At 42.9% G+C, this 19,947-nt stretch overlaps 1 protein-coding gene across 4 annotated transcripts in view; it reads left to right on the top strand.

Annotated features, from left to right (window-relative positions):
* The window catches only part of DGKH (diacylglycerol kinase eta), a 267,651-nt gene that overhangs the window by 57,174 nt on the left and 190,530 nt on the right, over positions 1 to 19,947 (top strand). The window contains exon 1 of one of the 4 annotated variants that reach the window (XM_073663914.1): positions 14,699 to 14,839. The exons of the other annotated variants lie outside the window; for them this stretch is intronic. Coding sequence (XP_073520015.1) covers positions 14,777 to 14,839 — 63 coding nt within the window. The 5' untranslated portion in view covers positions 14,699 to 14,776. Of the gene's footprint in view, positions 1 to 14,698; positions 14,840 to 19,947 lie in introns of those variants that run through there. 4 annotated transcript variants of the gene reach the window in all.

The raw sequence follows: 19,947 nt of genomic DNA, 5'->3' as shown, positions 1-19,947 counted from the left end.
TCTTAAAGTACAAGCCACTACCTTGTATCTTGTACCCATGAAACTGATATCTAGATAAAGATCATGGAGCGCAGATCACATTTCGTGTAGTTGGTACTGTAAGAAAACCTAAGCAAGCATTGTCCTTAACTTTAGTTACAAGTTGTATCGTTTTCGTGGAATTAATAAGTCTTCTAAGTAATGTACTTGCACTTTATTACACAGCTGCCAATGCATTATTTAAAGAAGTTTATTTTTAGGCAGACAGTTCCTGGTCATGGGTGGTGTATGTTTACTATTGTAAGTGGATGCCTGAAAGCAGTAGTAAAGCAGAGAACAGCAGCCAAGCAACATCTTTACTTCTGTATCTTTGTAAGAATTAGCTAACCCTTTAAGAGACTTAGTTGTAACTTAAGAGTATGTACGCAAATGGCATTTTTGATACGTTTTTGTTTTTTTCTGCATGAGAAATGCAGGCAATGGTCAGAAAATCTAAGCGGAGATTAGGCATGTTTTTATTGTGTTTTTTGGCACGATTTCTGATATTAGGTCATTTAGATCTAAATGGGGGGGAAACTGAAGTGAAAAACGCTGAAAGACTTGACATGCTGTATTTAAAATAAATAAATAAACGCACAACAGGTAAAAACGCAAGAAAAAAAACTGTGTACACGAGATTTATAAATCTCATTCATTTTTGTTGTAAAACGCTGTTTGTTTTTCTTTTCTAAATAAACATCAAAAACACTGTGTGAACAAGCCTTAGGCTGCGTGCCCACTATGCGTTTTTCAAGCGTTTTTGATGCGGAATTTCTGCAGCGTAAACGCTTGGTAATCCGTGCCCCATGATCCCCAATGAAAATCTGCATGTTCTGTGCCCATGCTGTGGAATTTTCCGCAGCGGATTTTCCTTGCGAAAAAAATCCGCAGCATGTCCATTATTTGTGCTTTTCCGCATGCGGATTTGAGGTCACAATGCATTTGAAAAACGCAAGTCAAATCCGCATGTAAAACGCGTGTAAAATCCGCAAGCGTTTTTACTGCCAAGAACATGCAAAAACGCTGCAGAAATTTTCTGCTTCAATTCTGCATCGTGGGCACATAGCCTAAAGGAGGTTTTTCTTACACTTTTTATTTATTTGCCCTAACAGTTAAAAATAATAAAATCAATATTAAAATCAGCTATTACTCCCCCTCGTCCAGCGCTGCATCTTTGCTGCTGCTCCGATGATTGTGCACTAGCTGCCGCGGTGATGTCACTTCAACAGCGCTGCAGGCAATCACTGGACGCCAGAACTTGTGTTGTCTACCGCTGAAGCAAGAGATTAACTGTAGCGCTACTCTTGTGACGACACTGCTGTAACCTGTGCACACTCACAGTAGGGATGCATTATCCAGGTAGGACGAGTACAAGCTCATTTTATATTTTTTTGGACTTTTGAGATGAATTGGTAAAAAATGCTGAAATGGGAAAACCCCTCTAACTTTGTGAAGATGTATTTATAGTGACCTGTATACTTTCCGGGAAAACACCTTTCCATATCCATTACTTGGCAAATGAACGTTGTAGATTGAGGTTCTTGGTGCAATAAGCCATAAAGGCTAGTGCTCTGGCTAGCCAACCCTTATTATATATTACATTGTCACATTTTTAAAGGCCAGCTAAGGGTTCCCCAATATAATAGCTGATTATTGGGGGATTTAACTGAATTCTGACCTGACTTCTATTTGTGAAATGTCGTCTTCCACTGTACAGTATATAGCCTGGGGGAAACTGTAATGGTCAGCTGGCAAAACAAAGTTCTTTGCCTATTTTACATTTTCCCATACACACACTGCACACAGAAGGGAAAACACTGCTCCCCTATCCCTCCTGCACACCCTTGGAAACCGTCTCTCACTCTGCCGCTCCTTCTCCATAGATCTAATCTGATCCCTCGAGTAGATGATAATCCATCTCTTCTCCTTCTCCTGCACTGAACTTTAATTATTCTTAAATTACTGATAAAAATCTATCTTGAAGAGAAGTAACTCATAAATGGAGAAAGGGAGTTTATTTGTAGGCTTATATACTTTTGATTCAAATATTTTAGGTTATATTTCCTAAATAAATAAAAAATGTGAAAGCAATTTTTTTTTTTTTTTGGAGTCTACAATAGCCAGGCAATTTCTAGTGTAGTTCAAGTTCAATTTCTACTTGCTTTCGAGGGATAGTTTTATTTATTACAGACGATTGACAGTAATAGATCTAAAGATGTGAAAATATGACAGTAGGCCTAAACAGTTTTGAGGACGTGATGGTGCTCCTAGATATTGTCCATGTGAAGGGGGCCTGTAGCTTGGACAATAAAATAACCAAGTGCTAGGATCTTAAAGGTCGCAACATAATTGATTAGTGTCTTGGACTTCTGTGTAAGCCTGCTGCAGCGGGACCACCCAGAGACTGTACTGCTCATTTTGATACCGAGCTGGACCTAGTGCTGAACTCTTTCCTGGCGTCTGATTTTCTGTGCCAATAGCCATACTGGTACTAAGTTTAGGCAGTAAGGGGGACAGAGCTTAGTACTCAGCTTTTACAAAGTACATTAACACTTCCTGCTGACCTTGCTAAGAATGGTTGATTCATCTGTTCATTTAGACTTTTGAGTTATTTTGAGAATATTAGATCTTTTGGTCTATGTGTGAAAACATTCTAGGGTAATGTGTAGTGTTGAGCGAGCACTAAAATGCTCAGGTGCTCGAAGCTCGAGCCGAGCTCACCGTGATACTTGGGTGCTCAACCTGAGCAACGAGCCCAATGTTAGTCTATGGGAGACCCGAGCATTTTTGCGGCGGCACCCCCATCAGTCTGTAGAAAGCCTAAAAAGTGCCCAAAACGATAGTGACAGTGCTCAAATGACATGGGGACAGCATGGGGATCACCCCAGGATGCATTTCTGACCCCCAGGTCACTGCTGTCAACAACGTGGTCAGGGGTATTAAGCCACTTTTACAGGCTCACAATAAAACGTTCAAAAACGAAACTGAAACTGTTTTCCTGTGAAATATGTTAAGGAACATCCTCTCCAGGGTAAAGACTTGTGTATAAAGTAAAATAACCAAAACCAAAAATACTCCTCCACACCTTCGGCTATGTTCACAAGTAGCATTTTTTAATGCGTTTTTGCACTTTTGTATTGCTTTCAACCGTGACAAATGCATTCACCGGGAAATGTCATTTTAACATTTTACAACCTTATCTGGCCATGTTCTGTGTGACACATGCATACAGTGCTGAAAAGACATGGGAACACATGGGAACAGCATGGGGAAGACCCCTGGAAGCATCACTGACACCCAGGTCACTGCCTAAAAGTGTGCCCATCAGAAGTGATCCTTGCCGCATCAGAAGATGCAGATTTGCAACTATCCCCGTGCAAGTCCTTGTCCCAGGGCAGTGTTCAATTGTACCGCCCCCATTGCTTGCAATGCAAGCGCAAATATGCAGCCAGCCACCCACCCACCCGCAGGCTGCAATACTATACTGCTAGCTTGCACTTGAAATGGGGCCTTTTAATTTGGAGGAGGCCAAAGCTGGCCACTACCTCATGGCTGCGTCGGCTGCAAGGTCTCCATACTCAGTCCCCAGCCGCCACTATTTGTCCCTGGAACCTTCCCCTCACTTTTGTTAGCCTGGCCTGCTTTAGGGCAGCATTGGACGAGCCCACCAGACAACCAGAGACTCCTCCGGTGGGCCCTGGCTTCTCCATCAGGGGAGTTTAGAGTGCCAAGGTGAGGAGCATGATGATGATGATAGAAGTTAGCATCTGCTTTGTTTTCTTGGAATGCAAGCGTAAGTGTGCAACCTGCCACCCACCCACCCCCAGGCTGCAATACCATACTGCTAGCTTGCACTTGAAATGGGGCCTTTTAGGCTTGTGGAGGCAGACGCCGGCCACCATGTCATGGCTGCGTCGGCGGCCTGGTATCCATACTCATTCCCCAGCCGCCCGGCGGCCGGGTGTCCACACTCGGTCCCCAGCCTCCCCTATTTCTCCCGGTGCGCCTTATACACAAGCGCGCATAGGAAAACATTACCTGTGCCCTCCCCAGTGCATTTAGTGGGAAGGACAGCCTATTCCGCTGTAGTGTGTGCACGCCAAACCCCTGTTCATGGCACATGCGAAGATGCCTCCCGCCCTGCACCTGTCGTTGCAGACTTGCAACTATCCCCGTGCAAGTCCTTGTCCCAGGGCAGTGTTCAATTCTGCCTCCCCCATTCCTTGCAATGCAAGTGCAAGTATGCAGCCGGACACCCACCCACCCCCAGGCTGCAATACCATACTGCTAGCTTGCTTGCACTTGAAATGGGGCCTTTTAGGCATGTGGAGGCGGAATCTGGCCACCACGTCATGGCTGCGTCGGCGGCCAGGTATCCCTACTCAGTCCCCAGCCGCCAGGGGGCGGCCGGGTGTCCATAAACGGTCCCCAGCCGCCCCTATTTGTCCCGGTGTGCCTTATACACATGCGCGCCTACCAAAACATTACCTGTGCCCTCCCCAGTGCATTTAGTGGGAAGACAGCCTAACCACAAACACGTGGACAAGTGAATGTGGCCAGGGATGGTCCATCTCACTGACTCCTTCACACTGGGTTAATATTGTGGAAGCCGGGACACAGTTGGACACTGGGATGCAACACGTCCTTCAGACATAGAGGATTGCGGGTCCTGGGTCAATCAGGCTACAACACAAAGTTCAAAAGGTAGACAGCAGCAGTGGTCGGCCTCCTACACAACGAGTAAATTATTCATGATCATGAGGCCATCCATCTCCTTAGCTTTCTGTTCCTTGGAATGCAAGCGCATGTATGTAGTAGCGGCTAGGCCTGAGGTGGTCAGCGTTTTGGCGCATATTCTACCTCCTTCGAGGATTACTGGACGTTTTCCTGCTACTATCCCAGTTCTATGACTCCCGTTAAAACAAAGCTTCAGGTGATGAATGATGGATGAGGTGTTGGCAAAGGAGAAAGAGCAGGAGGAACAGGGACCATTCACATCAATATCAGGCCAGTCAACCACATATGTCTTGTAGGATATGTTTCTGTACCAAAAGGAGCGGTTCAGCTACACAGTTATAGGGCATACAGTGAGTGCAATGCCTACCAAAAATTTCGAGGCACTCCAATGCCCCTTGGAAGTGACATGGAGGTCAGAGGGCCTTAACTAATCCGTTTTTTCCATTTATAGCAACTGGATCTCCTGTACACTGTTGGCCTTAGCGGTGAATGGAAGGCTTTCCAAAAATTATGAGGAACTGCAATGCCCCTTGAAACAGACGTGGATTACAGCATACTAAAAACCTTCTACCCATTATTGGGGAGTGGGTCTCCCTTAGTGTTCGCCTATGCATTGAAAAGCAAAAGCTGACTAAAATTAGGAGGAAATGCAATGCCCGTTAGAAGGGTCGTGGAGGTTAGAGGTAATTAAAAACAACATTTCAATGTCCCTTGGAAGAGCTGTGGAGTTCAGAGTGGTTTAACAAGACTGTTTTAATGCCCCTTGGAAGAGCGGTGGAGGTCCCAGTGGAATAAAAAGACAATATCAATGACCCTTGGAAGAGACATGGAGGTCACAGTAGCTTAACAAGACAATTTTAATGCCCCTTGGAAGAGATGTGGAGTTCAGAGTGGTTTAACAAGACAATATCAATGACCTTTGGAAGAGACTTGGTGGTCACAGTAGCTTAACAAGACAATTTTAATGCCCCTTGGAAGAGATGTGGAGTTCAGAGTGGTTTAACCAGACAATATCAATGCCCCTTGGAAGAGTGGTGGAGGTTACAGTGGAATAAAAAGACGATATCAATGCCCCTTGGATGAGTTGTGGAGGTTGCAGTGGAATAAAAAGACAATATCCATGCCCCTTGGAAGAGACGTGAAGGTCACAGCAGCTTAACAAGACGATTTTAATGCCCCTTGGAAGAGACGTGGAGGTCACAGTGGAATAAAAAGACAATATCAATGCCCCTTGAAAGAGTGGTGGAGGTCCCAGTGGAATAAAAAGACAATATCAATGACCCTTGGAAGAGACATGGAGGTCACAGTAGCTTAACAAGACTATTTTAATGCCCCTTACAAGAGCCATGCAGTACAGCATATTAAAAACATTATTCCCATTATTGGGGAATACGCCGAAATGAGGAAGCGTATACCCATGTGTGGGTGTGAAGCGGTGCATGGGAATACACCTCCCGAAATAACAGTGGATTTTACTTTGTTTCTCTGCTGTCATTTGGTGGTGATGAGAAGTCTGGCCCCATCCAGCCCATGTTCATTTTGATAAGGGTCAGCGTGTCAGCATTGTCAGTTGACAGGCGAGTGTGCTTATCAGTTATAATTCCCCCAGCGGCACTAAAAACACGCTCCAATAACACTCTAGAGGCAGGGCAGACCAGGACCTCCAAGACGTACAGAGCGAGTTCATTCCAAGTGTCCAGCTTGGATACCCAATAATTAAAAGGCACAGAGCAATCACGGAGGACGCTAGTACGGTCGGCAAGGTACTCCCTCACCATCTTTTGAAACTTTCCATTCCTTGTGAGAGTACCCCGCGCCTCAGGGCCTGTAAGCTGGGCGGGTCTCAGAAAACTGTCCCAGAACGTTGACAGTGTTCCCCTGCCTCTGCTGAATTAAAGTTGCGTCTCTCTCGCCTGTACGCCTTGGTTGGCAATGAACTGTGACCTCTGCAGCTAGCGTGTTCAGATGGGAATTTTAACAGTACTGCAGCAAGGGCTTTCTGGTACTGGCCCATTTTTGTTAGACCTCTCCACCTCAGGAATAAGAGTGAAAGCTCTCCTTGTAGCGGGGGTCTAAAAGTGTCACCAACCACTAATGACTGTCACTCAACATTTTGACAACGCGAAGTTCACAGTTAAGGCAGTGTAACATAAAGTCAGCCGTGCGTACCAGACTGGTAACGGGCAAGACTTCCGTGTCCTCACCAAGATGACGACTGACCATGCTCTCCTCCTCCTCCTCCCCCCTGTCCTCAGGCCACCCACGCTTAACCGATGGTATGACAGTTGTACAGGTACTACCATCTACGACGCATGATACCAGCTCCTGTTCCTCCTCCTCCTCCTCCTACTCTCCCTCATTGTCCCCCAATGCACGTTGGGATGAGATGAGTCTGGGCTGTGTGTAATCGCCCGCTACAGCTTCTTGATCCATCTCATCATACTCTGGCTGCAATGCCTCCTCTTTAATTCTCTGCAGAGAGCTTTGCAAAAGACAGACAAGTGGGATGCTGACGCTAATGATGGCGTCATCGCCACTCACCATCTTGGTGGACTCCTCAAAGTTTGTCAGGATGGTACATATGTCAGACATCCAGGTCCACTCCTGAGGTCTTATGTGTGGAGTCTGACCTGAATATTGACGACCTTGTTGCAGCTGGTACTCCACAACTGCTCTCTTCTGCTCACAAATCCTTTGCAACATGTGGAGGGTAGAGTTCCAACGTGTGGAGACATCACACACCAGTCGGTGTGCCAGATGCTGCAAACGCTGCTGCAACACAGCAAGGGCGGCGGAAGCTGTAGCCGACTTCCGAAAATGAGCTGACAGGCGGCGTACTTTGACGAGCAGATCTGGCAACTCTGGGTACGATTTAAGAAACCGCTGAACCACGAGGTTAAGCACATGAGCCAGGCATGGTACGTGTGTGATCTCACCTCGCCTCAGAGCCGCCACCAGGTTACGGCCATTGTCACACATGACCATGCCTGGATGTAGGTTCAGCGGTCTCAGCCACAGATCTGCCTGCTCTTTCACAGCTGTCCACAACTCACAAGCAGTGTGAGGTTTATCACCTAAGTTTATGAGTTTCAGCACAGCCTGTTGCCGCTTGGCGGAGGCAGTACTGCAGTGCTTCCAGCTTGTAACTGATGTGGTGATATCTGAGATGGAGGCTGAACATGAGGAGGAGGAGGATGATGCGCAGGAGCTGTACACTGTGGGGGCAACTCTGACTGACATAGGGCCCGCAATCCTCGGTGTGGGGAGGATGTGTTCCGTCCCAAGGTCCGACTTGGTCCCGGCTGCCACTATGTTTACCCAGTGTGCCGTCAGGGAGATGTAGCATCCCTGGGCACAAGCACTTGTCCACGTGTCCGTTGTCAGGTGGACTCTCCCAGTAACTGCGTTGTTGAGGTCACGGCAGATGTTTTGGGACACGTGCTTGTGTAGTGCGGGGATGGCACACCGGGCAAAATAGTGTCGGCTGGGGACCGAGTACCGAGGGACGGCCACCGCCGTCAGGTTGCGGAAGGATTCCGTCTCCACCAGCCTAAAAGGCAGCATTTCCAACGCAAGCAGTCATGAAATGTGCGAATTTAGGACTGTGGCCTGTGGGGCGAATTTCCGCTTTCGTTCAGAGGTCTGGGATATGGACAATTGAACGCTGCGGTGGGACGTGGACGTTGATGCTGTTTCTTGAGAAACTGCCATAACAAGTGAAGACTGAGAGGAGGGGGCATCTTTGCATGCAGTATGGACAGGGAATTGCCTTGCACACACAACAGGGGATTCTCTTACACGCACAACAGCGCAAGAAGCAGTGGTGACACCCGTTGACACTGGTCGTGGACCCTGGGGTTCGCCCCACAAATCGGGTGCTTTGCTGACATGTGCCTGAACATGCTGGTGGTGGTCAGGCTGGTAGTTTTGTCACCCCTGCTGATGCTGGCCTGGCAGGTGGTACAAATGGCCTTTTTGGGGTTATGAGCAGAGTCTTTAAAAAAATTCCAGACTCTGGAAGACCTACCGGTTGTACTGGCAACGTCCCTCGTGTTGGTGTTACGGGGAACGGTTGCCCGCCTTCTGTCTGCGGCCACCACACTGCTTCTTCCTGCCTGTTGGGGTACTCTGCCTCCCTCCCCCTGTGTGCTGCTGGCCTAGCTTTGCGTGTCCTCCTGCCACGTTGGGTCAGTTACTAGATCATCCACCACCTCCTCCTCTTCCACTTCCGCACCACGGTCCTCCTCCTCACTTCATGGCAATTGTGTCTCGTCATCGTCCACCTCTTGTGACAAATTGCCAGCGTCGCCTTCCTGTGGCCGTGGCTGTTCAAATATTTGGCCATCGCTACATGTGATCTCCTCTTCCACTACTTCAAGCGGAGCAGGCGAGGTGTCCAAATATAGAAATGGACCAGTGAACAGCTCTTCAGAGTGTCCAACTGTGGGATCAGTTGCTGTCTGACGACACTCGGCATGGTGGGAGGAAGGAGCATCAGGGTGAGGAGGAGTATGCGGTCGAGACTCACGGCTACTAAGACTTGACCGTGTGGAAGACAGACCGGAGGTGGTGGTGCACAGTTGACTGGAAGTATTATCTGCTATCCAATTAATAACCTGTTCACACTGATCAGTTCGCAATACTGGTGTTGTAGTGTCCTTCCCTAGTAATTCGGTCAAGAACTGGGAGCGAGAAGATGTGGCTGTTGGTTGTGGCACATTTTCACCTTGGCCACGGCCCCGTCCTATGCACGCACCATCACCAGAACGTCCAGTTTCACGTCCCTTGCCACGCGCCTTTCCCATTGTAAATGAAGTAAAATAGCTTACACTCGCACTATCAATGGCAAAAGGGTAATAAAAAGGAGATTAGAACCGTGGAAGAGGAAAACCACAGTTCTATTTCTCTGGCCTACACCAGAATCTTTTAAACAGATATATTTGTGTCTGAACAGTCAGCGAGACACTGAAACTGTTTTTTTTTATGGAAAAAAGGCAAAAAAGTGGATAATACAGAGATTTGACCCGTGGAACTGCAAAACCACAGTTCTATTTCTCTGGCCTACACCAGACTCTTTTAAACAGATATTTTTGTGTCTGAACACTCACAGACACACTCAATTTTATTTTTTTGGGGGAAAAAATACCAAAAGGTTAATAAGACGGGTATTTGTACAGTCTGACTGAGGAAAAACAAAGCCGTATTTTTCCTGGCCCCTGAGACCTGGGGATAAGTCTAGCAATTTGACCAGCAGGAGCACACAGCACTGTAATGCAGTGTTTGTTGGTATAACCACTGCGTCTCCTATACAGCCTGCCTGCCTGATATCTGGGATGGATATTAGTCCTCAGAAGGACTGTTTGTTTGATTTTGCCGGCTTTAGAGACCCTACACTACCTATTTCACTGTATAAATCTCTCCCTAGCTCAGCAGCGCTGTCCCTACACTGTCTGATCCGGAGCGACTGTGTCCAAGATGGCGGCGCCCTGTTTTAAATACTCGAGGTGACGCTGTTCGACCAGCTAATCACTGTAATGCCCACAACCAACATGGCTGCGGCATTACAGTGACTGGCTGGCAATCCCTGCATGTTCATTGGCTCTGTAAAGAGCGCCAAACGTGCAGGGCGGAGACCCGAGCTCCCACACGAGTAACCCGGAAATGCTCGGTGCTCGCCGAACATCCCGAGTAGTGAGATGCTCGAGCGAGTACCGAGCAGTGTCGAGCATGCTCGCTCAACACTAGTAATGTGTATTTTGTATATTAATGTATATATTTAGTCAACCTGAATAGAAAAAGAAGGTAAGAAAAGCCTCACCGTGCAATAAATCGTATGGCTGCTCTCATTAGATATGCGTTGGTCCAGTAACCGTTGACCATCAATAATGAACACATGATGCGTGTCAGAATGAACAAGGTTTTAATTGTGTGCCACAGATGTCTTAATTTTTAATCTGGATGGAATAAATTTTATTTTTTTTTGTCATGCGGATCATTATTTCTCAATTTAGTTAACCTGTATTGTTTTCAAGGCACTCATCGAAATTTTACAGTAATCTGTACTTTATAGTTTTATAGGTAATAAATGATCTTTATTTTTTAAAGCATCACTGCAGTGTCTTTTGTTTTACCACTGGAGTGGTGCTTCTAATCAAAGGTTCCTGCCTCTATTCTTACACTTACTCTTCGCTGTCTTCCCTTTCTTTCCCGCTGCTCTTGCCAGTCTCCAGCAGTTTGTGACCTGCTGTCGCTCCAGTGTTTGCTGGGTGAGCCTAAAAGTCACTTCTCATTGCAGGTCTATGAGAGCCTCCCTCTGGCTCTCATAGACTTACATTGAGAGCTCTTGACCTTTACCTTTGACTTCTGGCCAGTCAGAAGTTTGTCACAAGATGGTGCTACAAGTCTGGAGCAGCGCAAATGAAAGGTGAGTGGGTATATGACTATGGTCAAGGACCTTACATTAGAAGCACTACTCCAGCTCTAAAAAAACAAGCAAAAAAACGCTCAAATGGTGGTTTAATATCTGGATCCAATTGCTTTGTGAAGGATTAATGTGTGGGGTTATCACTGACCTCCACGTTTCAAGATGACTTGCCAGCTCTCCTGACGTGTCTTTTATTTTTTGTTTAGTAAATACTTAAAGGGGTTGTTCCATAAGCTACATATTTCTCTGATCCAGAAGATGGATAATGTATGATCACTGGGGGTCCGACCTATGAGACCCCCATAGATTACTAGGATGGGACAGGGAAGTCAAAATTCCTTGTGTAAATAAAGCATTACTGAGCATGTGCAACTACTGTTTCTTTAACTGATCATTAACTGTCTCTATTCAAGTCATAGACATTTAATGGCACAACGGTCACGCATGCTCACTAACCTTCACGCAGAATCCCCCATTCTCTCTGTTGATTGGCGCTGCACTGTGTGCAGAATTATTAGGCAAATGAGTATTTTGACCACTTCATCAGATTTTCCAACTGCAAGCTGTGTAAACTTGAATGCTTATTGGAAGAAGCCGATCAGGTGATGTGTATTTGCGTAATGAGGAAGTATGGGGCCTTCATCACCCTTTTATCAAGATTTGCAGAATTATTAGGCAGTTTGTTTTCAAAAAAAGAGATGTAACGATGTTTGACATTTCAGAGTCAGTTACAAGTCTTACAGAGTGATGCAGCATTCTTGAAATTGCTAAGATATTGGGGCCTGTACATAGGACCATGAAAAGTTTTGTTGCCAATAGTAGAAATGTGTTTTAGTGTGTTGCCCCTCCTCAGTGCGAAGCGAAAGATCTGATTTGGCTATATCAGATGCCTTTGATGTCACTCTCCACAAGGAGAGACCTATTACCCCTTAGACACCCAGTCAGGGGCCCCTCATACAGCCAAATCAGATCTTTTTCTTGGCACTGAGGAGGGGCAACACACCAAAAACAAGTGAATGCAAATAGACATTCTGGTTTGGCTTTTAACCTAAGTAATGTCACAAGGCTCGGTAAAGGGTCAGTAGTCATTTGTAGGATTGCTACTTCCAATAGGTGGCACTAGAGTTAAAGTCCTCTTCCTCTCTGAAGACGCAATTTGCATATGTATTTTATTAGTAATCTTGTTAAAGTGGACGTCTGTTTTAAATCAAAAATAAATGCAGCTGTATTGGTCCTCTAAATATAATATCTTGCAAATATACTTTTATTTAAATATCTACGGATTCCCCTATAAAAGCTTCAGTCCCCTCAGCTCCATCTCCAAACCTGTTTTTTACAGAACTATTAGCCGGATTCATGATTTGCAATTTTTTTTTTTTTTTTTTCACGTCACTTTTTTTGTCTTATGGTCTTCTCTGATGTTTTCCCTCACCAAAAAAAGAAAAATCAGTGGCGCATGCAGTTCAACAATCAAAAATGCATTTTATTTTGTCATTCTGCTTTTTTTCTATTAAAAAGTCGCATGCCCGCTAAAGGTTTGTAAAAAAATTGTGCCAAAATTTCAGCCATTGATAAAAAAAAATACGTTAGTTCCCTCTGGATTGATTTTATCAAAACTTTTCAAAGTCACAAATGATGATTCAGATGAAAATATGTGAATTTTTCAAACCAGCGCCCACAATGAACGTGAAAAGACAAGCCAACAGATGAACACCTAAAAAAGTGACTTTAAAAAAATGTGCAAATGGAAAGGTGAATGTGGCACAAAACACTAAAAGCTTGACAAGAAACCGGTTCAAATGCAAGAATGAATTGGACCCAATGGCCTCATTTCATCAGATTTTACGCCAGTAATAAGCTTTGCAAAGTCTCAACATTTTTGCACAATGCAAGGCTTAGGAAAATTTTGCAACTTTTGGCATTTTCAAAAGACTGTAGTAAGACTTGTGAGGTGCATGCCGCTTTATGCCTCGCCTTGTTGATTAAGAGATGTGGGCATCTTGATGAATCCTGTACCCCACACTCCACCACGCCACCTCAAGACCAGTGTGAAAAACGCCAGTCTTGATGAACCGTGGCCAAAATTTTCTGTGTTTGCACATGACCAGGTCTGTGAGCCCCTTTAAACTCAGCACCGCTGATTTTTTGACCCTTTTAATTTTCCTGCCTTGGAGCTTCAGAGAAATCGAACATTTGTTGCTGTTTCTGCGCAGATTCCTGCTGATCCCCAGCCCTGAGACCCCTGTGACCAGCGTTATGAGGAGTACATGCTATCAAAAAGGAATTAACCTTTACATGAAATTTTAGTAGCACTGACGGTAGAGAAAATCTGGACTACATTTGATGTTGATACAAACTGTTTTGAATAAATCTGTCATTGAAGGTTGATTCCTTTAAATCAAGTTTCCATAACTGACTACCTAAATCTTTTTTACCCTTGGTTTTATTAGTCAATGTCGTGTTACACAAGGGACAATATGGGGAACAATATTGTGACTAGTCCCTGTGCTGTGCGGATACAACGTGCAGGCAAACGTTTCTTCTATAGCTTCTTCCAAATAAATGAAGTAACTTTTATAAATAGTTTTGATTAAATATTTACCGTTTTGCTCTTACTGCTCCTGTGCAGAACTATGTGTCTCTTTGGTTACAGACTACAAACTCTGTGTAATCTACACTTTCCTTGCAAACAATTTTTGGTTGTCTGCGACTTTTTTTTTTTTCTGTCTTTGAAGAAATAGAAGAAGGAATCATAAAGCAAATAATGAGTACTTTTCTGTAGTGTAAGCAGTGATCTTAGTGATGGCTTCAGGATATACGGTAGTATAGCGGTATAGCAGTGCGGTATTTTCCATCAGGTGCCTTTTCATGTCTCCTCTGTCTTCATGCGCTGTTTGCAGTTGTCACTGTCACATATTTGACAGAAAACATGTTGGTCGGGCCTAGCCTTTAATCATGGCTCTGCAGATTGCCTTTCTGGTGAGTCCTAATGTTTTTTTCTGATGGAGAAGAGCTGGAAAGGTTTGGTCTGTAGATGGAGTTACAGATAAGGGCTGGAAAAGAGTTGTTATCTCTCTCATTTGCTGCTAGTTACAATTATGGAGGAAATGACAGGCCGTTTATCCCTCACTACCAGTGCAATTTTCCATATTTCAGGATCGATCACATCTAATTACAAACACCGTCTGTCTGAACTGTAAATGGTGTAAAAGCTCATTTAAAAAGAAGAGACGCATTAATGGGCATTAGGAAACTGTAGGTAAATTCAATTTGCAAATTACTTTTACTGCGCAGATCAAATCTATACACAAACCAGATCTAAACGTCAGATCGTGGCAAATTGGATTTAGCTACTTGTCTTCTAGCTCCAGATTTTGGTGCGAGAGCAGAAACTTGGTGTTCCCCATAAATCTCCTTCTAGATGAGTGTTTAGTAGTATTTGCTGCTCTGCTCGCTCTGTAAATCTAGTGCCTCCCCATCTTGGTCCTCTGCCAGTAAACTTCAGCATGACGGAGTCTCCTTCCTTTGCCTCTTCCATAAAGCACTTGGGTACAGGCAAGAGTTCCTTCTAGAGCTCCGACCGTGGGGCATGTGTAAATGTGGGATCAGGCTATACTTTTCTGGAATTCTTCTTCCCAGACAGTAAATGTTTGTCTTGAGGTAGGTATGGTGACCTTGGTCACTGATGGGATTTTTCTACTACATCTTCATTTATGGCTTCCATGCATTCTCTTTGCTTGCAGTTAGAGAACATTAGTTTTTTTTTTGTTTGTTTGCTCTGTAGTGATGCTCTGGAGTGGTTCCTCTCGTCCTGCTGATGCGGCGTTTGTATGCTTCTTAGTTCTTGTTCACTGAACTTCTATGGACTATTAAGGAAACTGTATATGAGACGACTTATCTGTCGCTGCTGCTTACTTTCCTAAGCTATTTTTTCCGTCGTTATAATGTAGCTGCTATGTGATGTACTTAATATATCCAGCCAACATACTGTTTTTATGTTGTTTTTAATGAATAAATTAATAGATGTCTGCGGTGTTTCCTGGTGATAAAAATATAAAGATACCCTTAGCAGTGGATGCAATCTAATCATACAGTAGTGTCACTGATCCTGAACTTTTTATATGCAAGTATACTTTGCTGTTTACATTATATAAGGCTGCCATTAGGTGTTAAAATCAATATGTTATTTCAGTCATTTTTGCTTTAGAATAGATTGTATTGAGCCAGATAATATCACCTAGAATGAACCATGTAGTGTTTTTTTCACACTTCGTATGTAAATCGATAACGTATAGGGGTACTTGTGTGGTTTGGACTCTGTATTCTAGTTTCAGATTTCAATTTTGTACTTTAGATTGTGTTATATTTTCCATAATCTTTTTCCTAGAAACTCCCAAATGCTCTTTAATGTAATTAATACAGTTCTGTTTAGACACTTTAGCTTTATTGTAGTTATTGAGCTTTACTTTAGTCTTCTTTTTACATTAGGATTAGTCCATATTTGGGAATGCTTACTGTGTGATTTTTTAGCTTAGATCCAACCATATATATATGCGTTATTATATATGTATTAGAGTGTGTGTGTGTGTGTGTGTGTGTGTAATATATATGTGTATAATTAAGTATTGGAAATCCACTATAGCATTCTTGTTAACGTAATGAGTGACTCTTTCCCATAAGGAATATTGCTTGATGACACAGTTGTTGTTTTTTCCTTCCTTTGTTCTTTTTTATGGATCTACGTTCTTTATACGGTCTACAAAATTTTTTGGGGGCTGCCAAGGTTTTATGAATTACTTTAGGGTATTTTGCTGAATTAAAAAAAAAATCCCATTATTTTTACTGAATTGGTTCTAGCTTTTTGAGATAATTCATCCATGAAAATAATGCATTTTCCTAATGCGACTTGTCTGTTACAAAAAAACGCAATATCTTTTGGTCTTTTGATTCTTCAACAGCGTCTTAGGTAATGAAATATCCCATATAATTATTTTGTATTTCAATTTGTAGGCTTACAAAGCGACTTTTTGTAGTCAGAATTCTACTGTAATTATTTAACTATTATCTCAAACTAGAGCCAATCTGTCAAAACCGAAGTCATAGTCTTAATCAGCACCATAAACTTTATATAAAACCGTTCTGACATCGTTGGCACCAAAATCACTGTATACCAGTGATTAGTACAAGTTTTATCTTAATACTGTAGGAAATATGTGCTTATTACTTTAAATTACCAAAATGTTAGTGAAACCTTTTTAAGATGACTAATAAAAATTGCATTGAAAAATGGTCTTCTGGGGAGTGGTCTTCTGAAAAATGATGGCTAGTACCTATAATATATGGCTAAATATCTGGTCCAAATCCGTAAAGGTTCATATTGTAACCTAGTAAAAAATTAGAAAATTGTGATATAGTCTCGTCCCCCCTAGAATTTATTCTACTTTAAAGCTGAAGAAATGTGTTAAACTCGTTAATAAAGAATTGAGCAATAAACTTAAGTCTTCAATACGTACTAAAATGGAAACCTTTTTATTTGTTCTTTCTTGTACCATACGAAATCGGTTGTGTCCGTCTTCCTCTTTCCAACCTGTTGTGATAAATACTCTGTGTATTGTGCTTTGATCCCCCCCTTGATCCCCTTCAGATTTTCAGCTTCTTTCAGATAAACATCCAGATTTCTATTTAAGGAAGCAAATGGTAAAGTCATGGAAAACGACTAAAAATAGTAGTGGCTAAAAGTTTTTCATCCAAATACAGATGAAGCTGAAAACTTCCTCTGCTTGTTGATGTGGATCAATGGGAAGCTACATGTAGCTATATGTATATAGCTATAACTATAAAAAGCGAACAGGTTATTTTTTTGCCACTTAATGGCTTTTGAAATCAGAAGTGGTTAAAAGAAACTCCAAAAGACTGAATTTATGCACAGCAAGTCGTTTTTACATTGCTGTGCAGAAGTTCATTCTTTGTATCTTATTTTTTTAGCGCTTCTTCAGAGTAAGTTGCAGGCAAAATCCGCCTCAGAAAGACGTAGTGTGCATATACCATTATTTTTGTTCTTATTACACATTTTCTATTAAGTAAGAATTTCAGTATTTTTTTTTCTTATTTCAAAGCTTTGAAGATTATATGTGCAGAGAGTGACTTCATGCATATTAATAATTGTAATCCCTGTATCCCATAACCGCAGCGTAAATGACAAGCTCCATTATTGATTTGAGTGTTTAAGATGATTGCTGTCAGAAGTATTGGTTTTAAAGATGCCTTTCACAAGCCGAAAGATCACATGTCTATCATGGTTATTAAACTACCAAAGAGCAGCATGAATATTGTACACCGATCCAAAATGGGAGTACAATTTTTTTTCTTTTTAATTTTCTTTTGTTTTATATATTTTTGATAGTTTTCAGTTATTTTCCAGTTTTCTGGAATATTTTAAATTATGTAGCCATGCGGCCTGCGGCGGCATACATCAGCTTCTGACTCCTGTTAAAAGATTACATATACTGCACAGCATTTTCCTGTTTCGCTCTGCATTAGAGTCTTAATAACCCTTTACTATATAGTGAGATACCAGTCTAGCATATACCAAAAGGATGCTTTTTTGGTGTACGCTAGGTGCATGGGGGTCTGTGGACACGTTCGGCATGTACGCTGGGAGCTTTCCCCGTGCTCATTACTATCGTGTGAGAACAGACTAGGTGCGTAGCCATCTAGCAGCTATTCTAGAAACAAATCCAGTTAAAATTTATGTTGTCTAAATAAAGCCAAAAACACCAAGACATGCTGTACAGCATGAAAGGGAATCTGTGAGAACAATCCACCCCCCTTATCATGTAAATATGGTCATGTTTGTCTCTGAAAGAATAAGTCATCCACACACATTACTGATGCAGTCTGTTTCTCCATAAATGAAATCTGCCATATGGTTCTAGAGATATGAGCACTTTAGATTTAGTGCTCATTTTTATGGTCTTTGCCAAGGGGGCTGTGCTAAAAGGGTAACCTAAGGACACGGCCCCAGAGAAACCTGTGAGATACACCCCTTTGGTAAAACGCATACAAAACGCATTACCTACTGAAATGTATGTTCAGTAAATGCACTCAATACTTGGTTGGGGCTCATTTTGCATCAATTACTGCATCAATGCGGCCGTGGCATGGAGGTCATCAGCACTGCTGAGGTGTTATGGAAGCCAAGGTTGCTTTGATAGCAGCCTTCAGCCTGTCTGCATTGTTGGGTCTGGTGTCTCTCCTCTTCCTCTTGACAATACCCTATAGATGCTCTATGGGGTTATAGTCAGGTGAGTTTTCTGGCCAATCAAGCCCAGTGATACTGTGGTTTTAAACCAGGTATTGGTACTTTTGGCAGTGTGGACAGGTACCAAGTCCTGCTGGAGAATGAAATTTCCATCTCCAAAAAGCTTGTTGGCAGAGGGAAGCATGAAGTGCTCTAAAATTTCCTGGTAGACGGCTGTGCTGACTTTGGTCTTGATAAAACACAGTGGACCTACACCAGCAGATGACATGGCTCCCCAAACCATCACTGATTGTGGAAACTTCACACTAGACCTCAAGCAGCTTGGATTGTGGCATCTCCACTCTTCCTCCAGACTCTGGGACCTTGATTTCCAAATGAAATGCAAAATTTACTTTCATCTGAAAACAACACCTTGGACCACTGCGCAACAGTCCAGGTCTTTTTCTCCTTGGCCCAGGTAAGACGCTTCTGGCATTGTCTATTGGTCATGAGTGGTTTGACACAAGCAATGCGACACTTGTAGCCCATGTCCTGGTTACGCCTGTGTGTGGTGGCTCTTGGAGCAATGACTCCAGCAGCAGTCCTCTCCTTATTAATTTCCCCCAAATTTTTGAATGGCCTTTTCTTAATCATTTCAAGGCTGCGGTTATCCTGGTTGCATGTGCACCTTTTTCTACCACACTTTTAACTTCCACTCAACTTTCCATTAATATGTTTGGATACAGCACTCTGTGAACAGCTAGCTTCTTTAGCAATGACCTTTTGTGGCTTACCCTCCTTGTGGAGTGTGTCAATGACTGCCTTCTGGACATCTGTCAAGTCAGCAGTCTTCCCCATGATTGTGGAGCTTACTGAAACAGACTAAGGAACCTTTTTAAATGCTTCTGAAGCTTTTGCATGTGTTTTTTGTTAATTATTTTAATTTACTGAGATAATGACTTTTGTGTTTTCATTGGCTGTAAGCCATAATCATCAACATTAACAGAAATAAACACTTGAACTAGATCACTCTGTTTGTAATGACTCTATATAATATGAGTTTCACTTTTTGTGTTGAAGAACTGAAATAAATTAACTTTTTGATATTTTAATTTTGTGAGAAGCACCTGTAAGTTCAAAATTTGGCCAATTTAGGCATGGTGACAGGTCCTTTTTTAAAGCAGTATTGCATATATATTGTAGTTGATGGTCACCTACAGACTAACGCTCTGAAATACAGTAGACCAATAAACATTGTAATATAGTAACGAGATGATAGATTGTATAGTTTCATTGAAATCCCAACGTGTGTGGACCAGAATGCTACGATCTGTTACATTTAATACTTATCAATCCATTTATTAAAATGTGCAAACTCCAATTCTCATCCCATGGAAGCAAGGAACTAAATGACTTAGATGCCGTTTTGTTTGGCTCCTGACATTTGATTCTTGATCTGGGAATAGACCAATAAAAAGACTTCTTATAATTAATCTCTACATGCTCAATATACATTTAGGGGTTAATC

The sequence above is a fragment of the Phyllobates terribilis genome, unplaced genomic scaffold (genome assembly GCF_046119375.1).
Source record: "Phyllobates terribilis strain yellow unplaced genomic scaffold, ASM4611937v1 Scaffold_2__4_contigs__length_985480577, whole genome shotgun sequence".
Taxonomy (NCBI): Eukaryota; Metazoa; Chordata; class Amphibia; order Anura; family Dendrobatidae; genus Phyllobates; species Phyllobates terribilis.
This window is presented reverse-complemented; position numbering and strand designations above follow the sequence as displayed.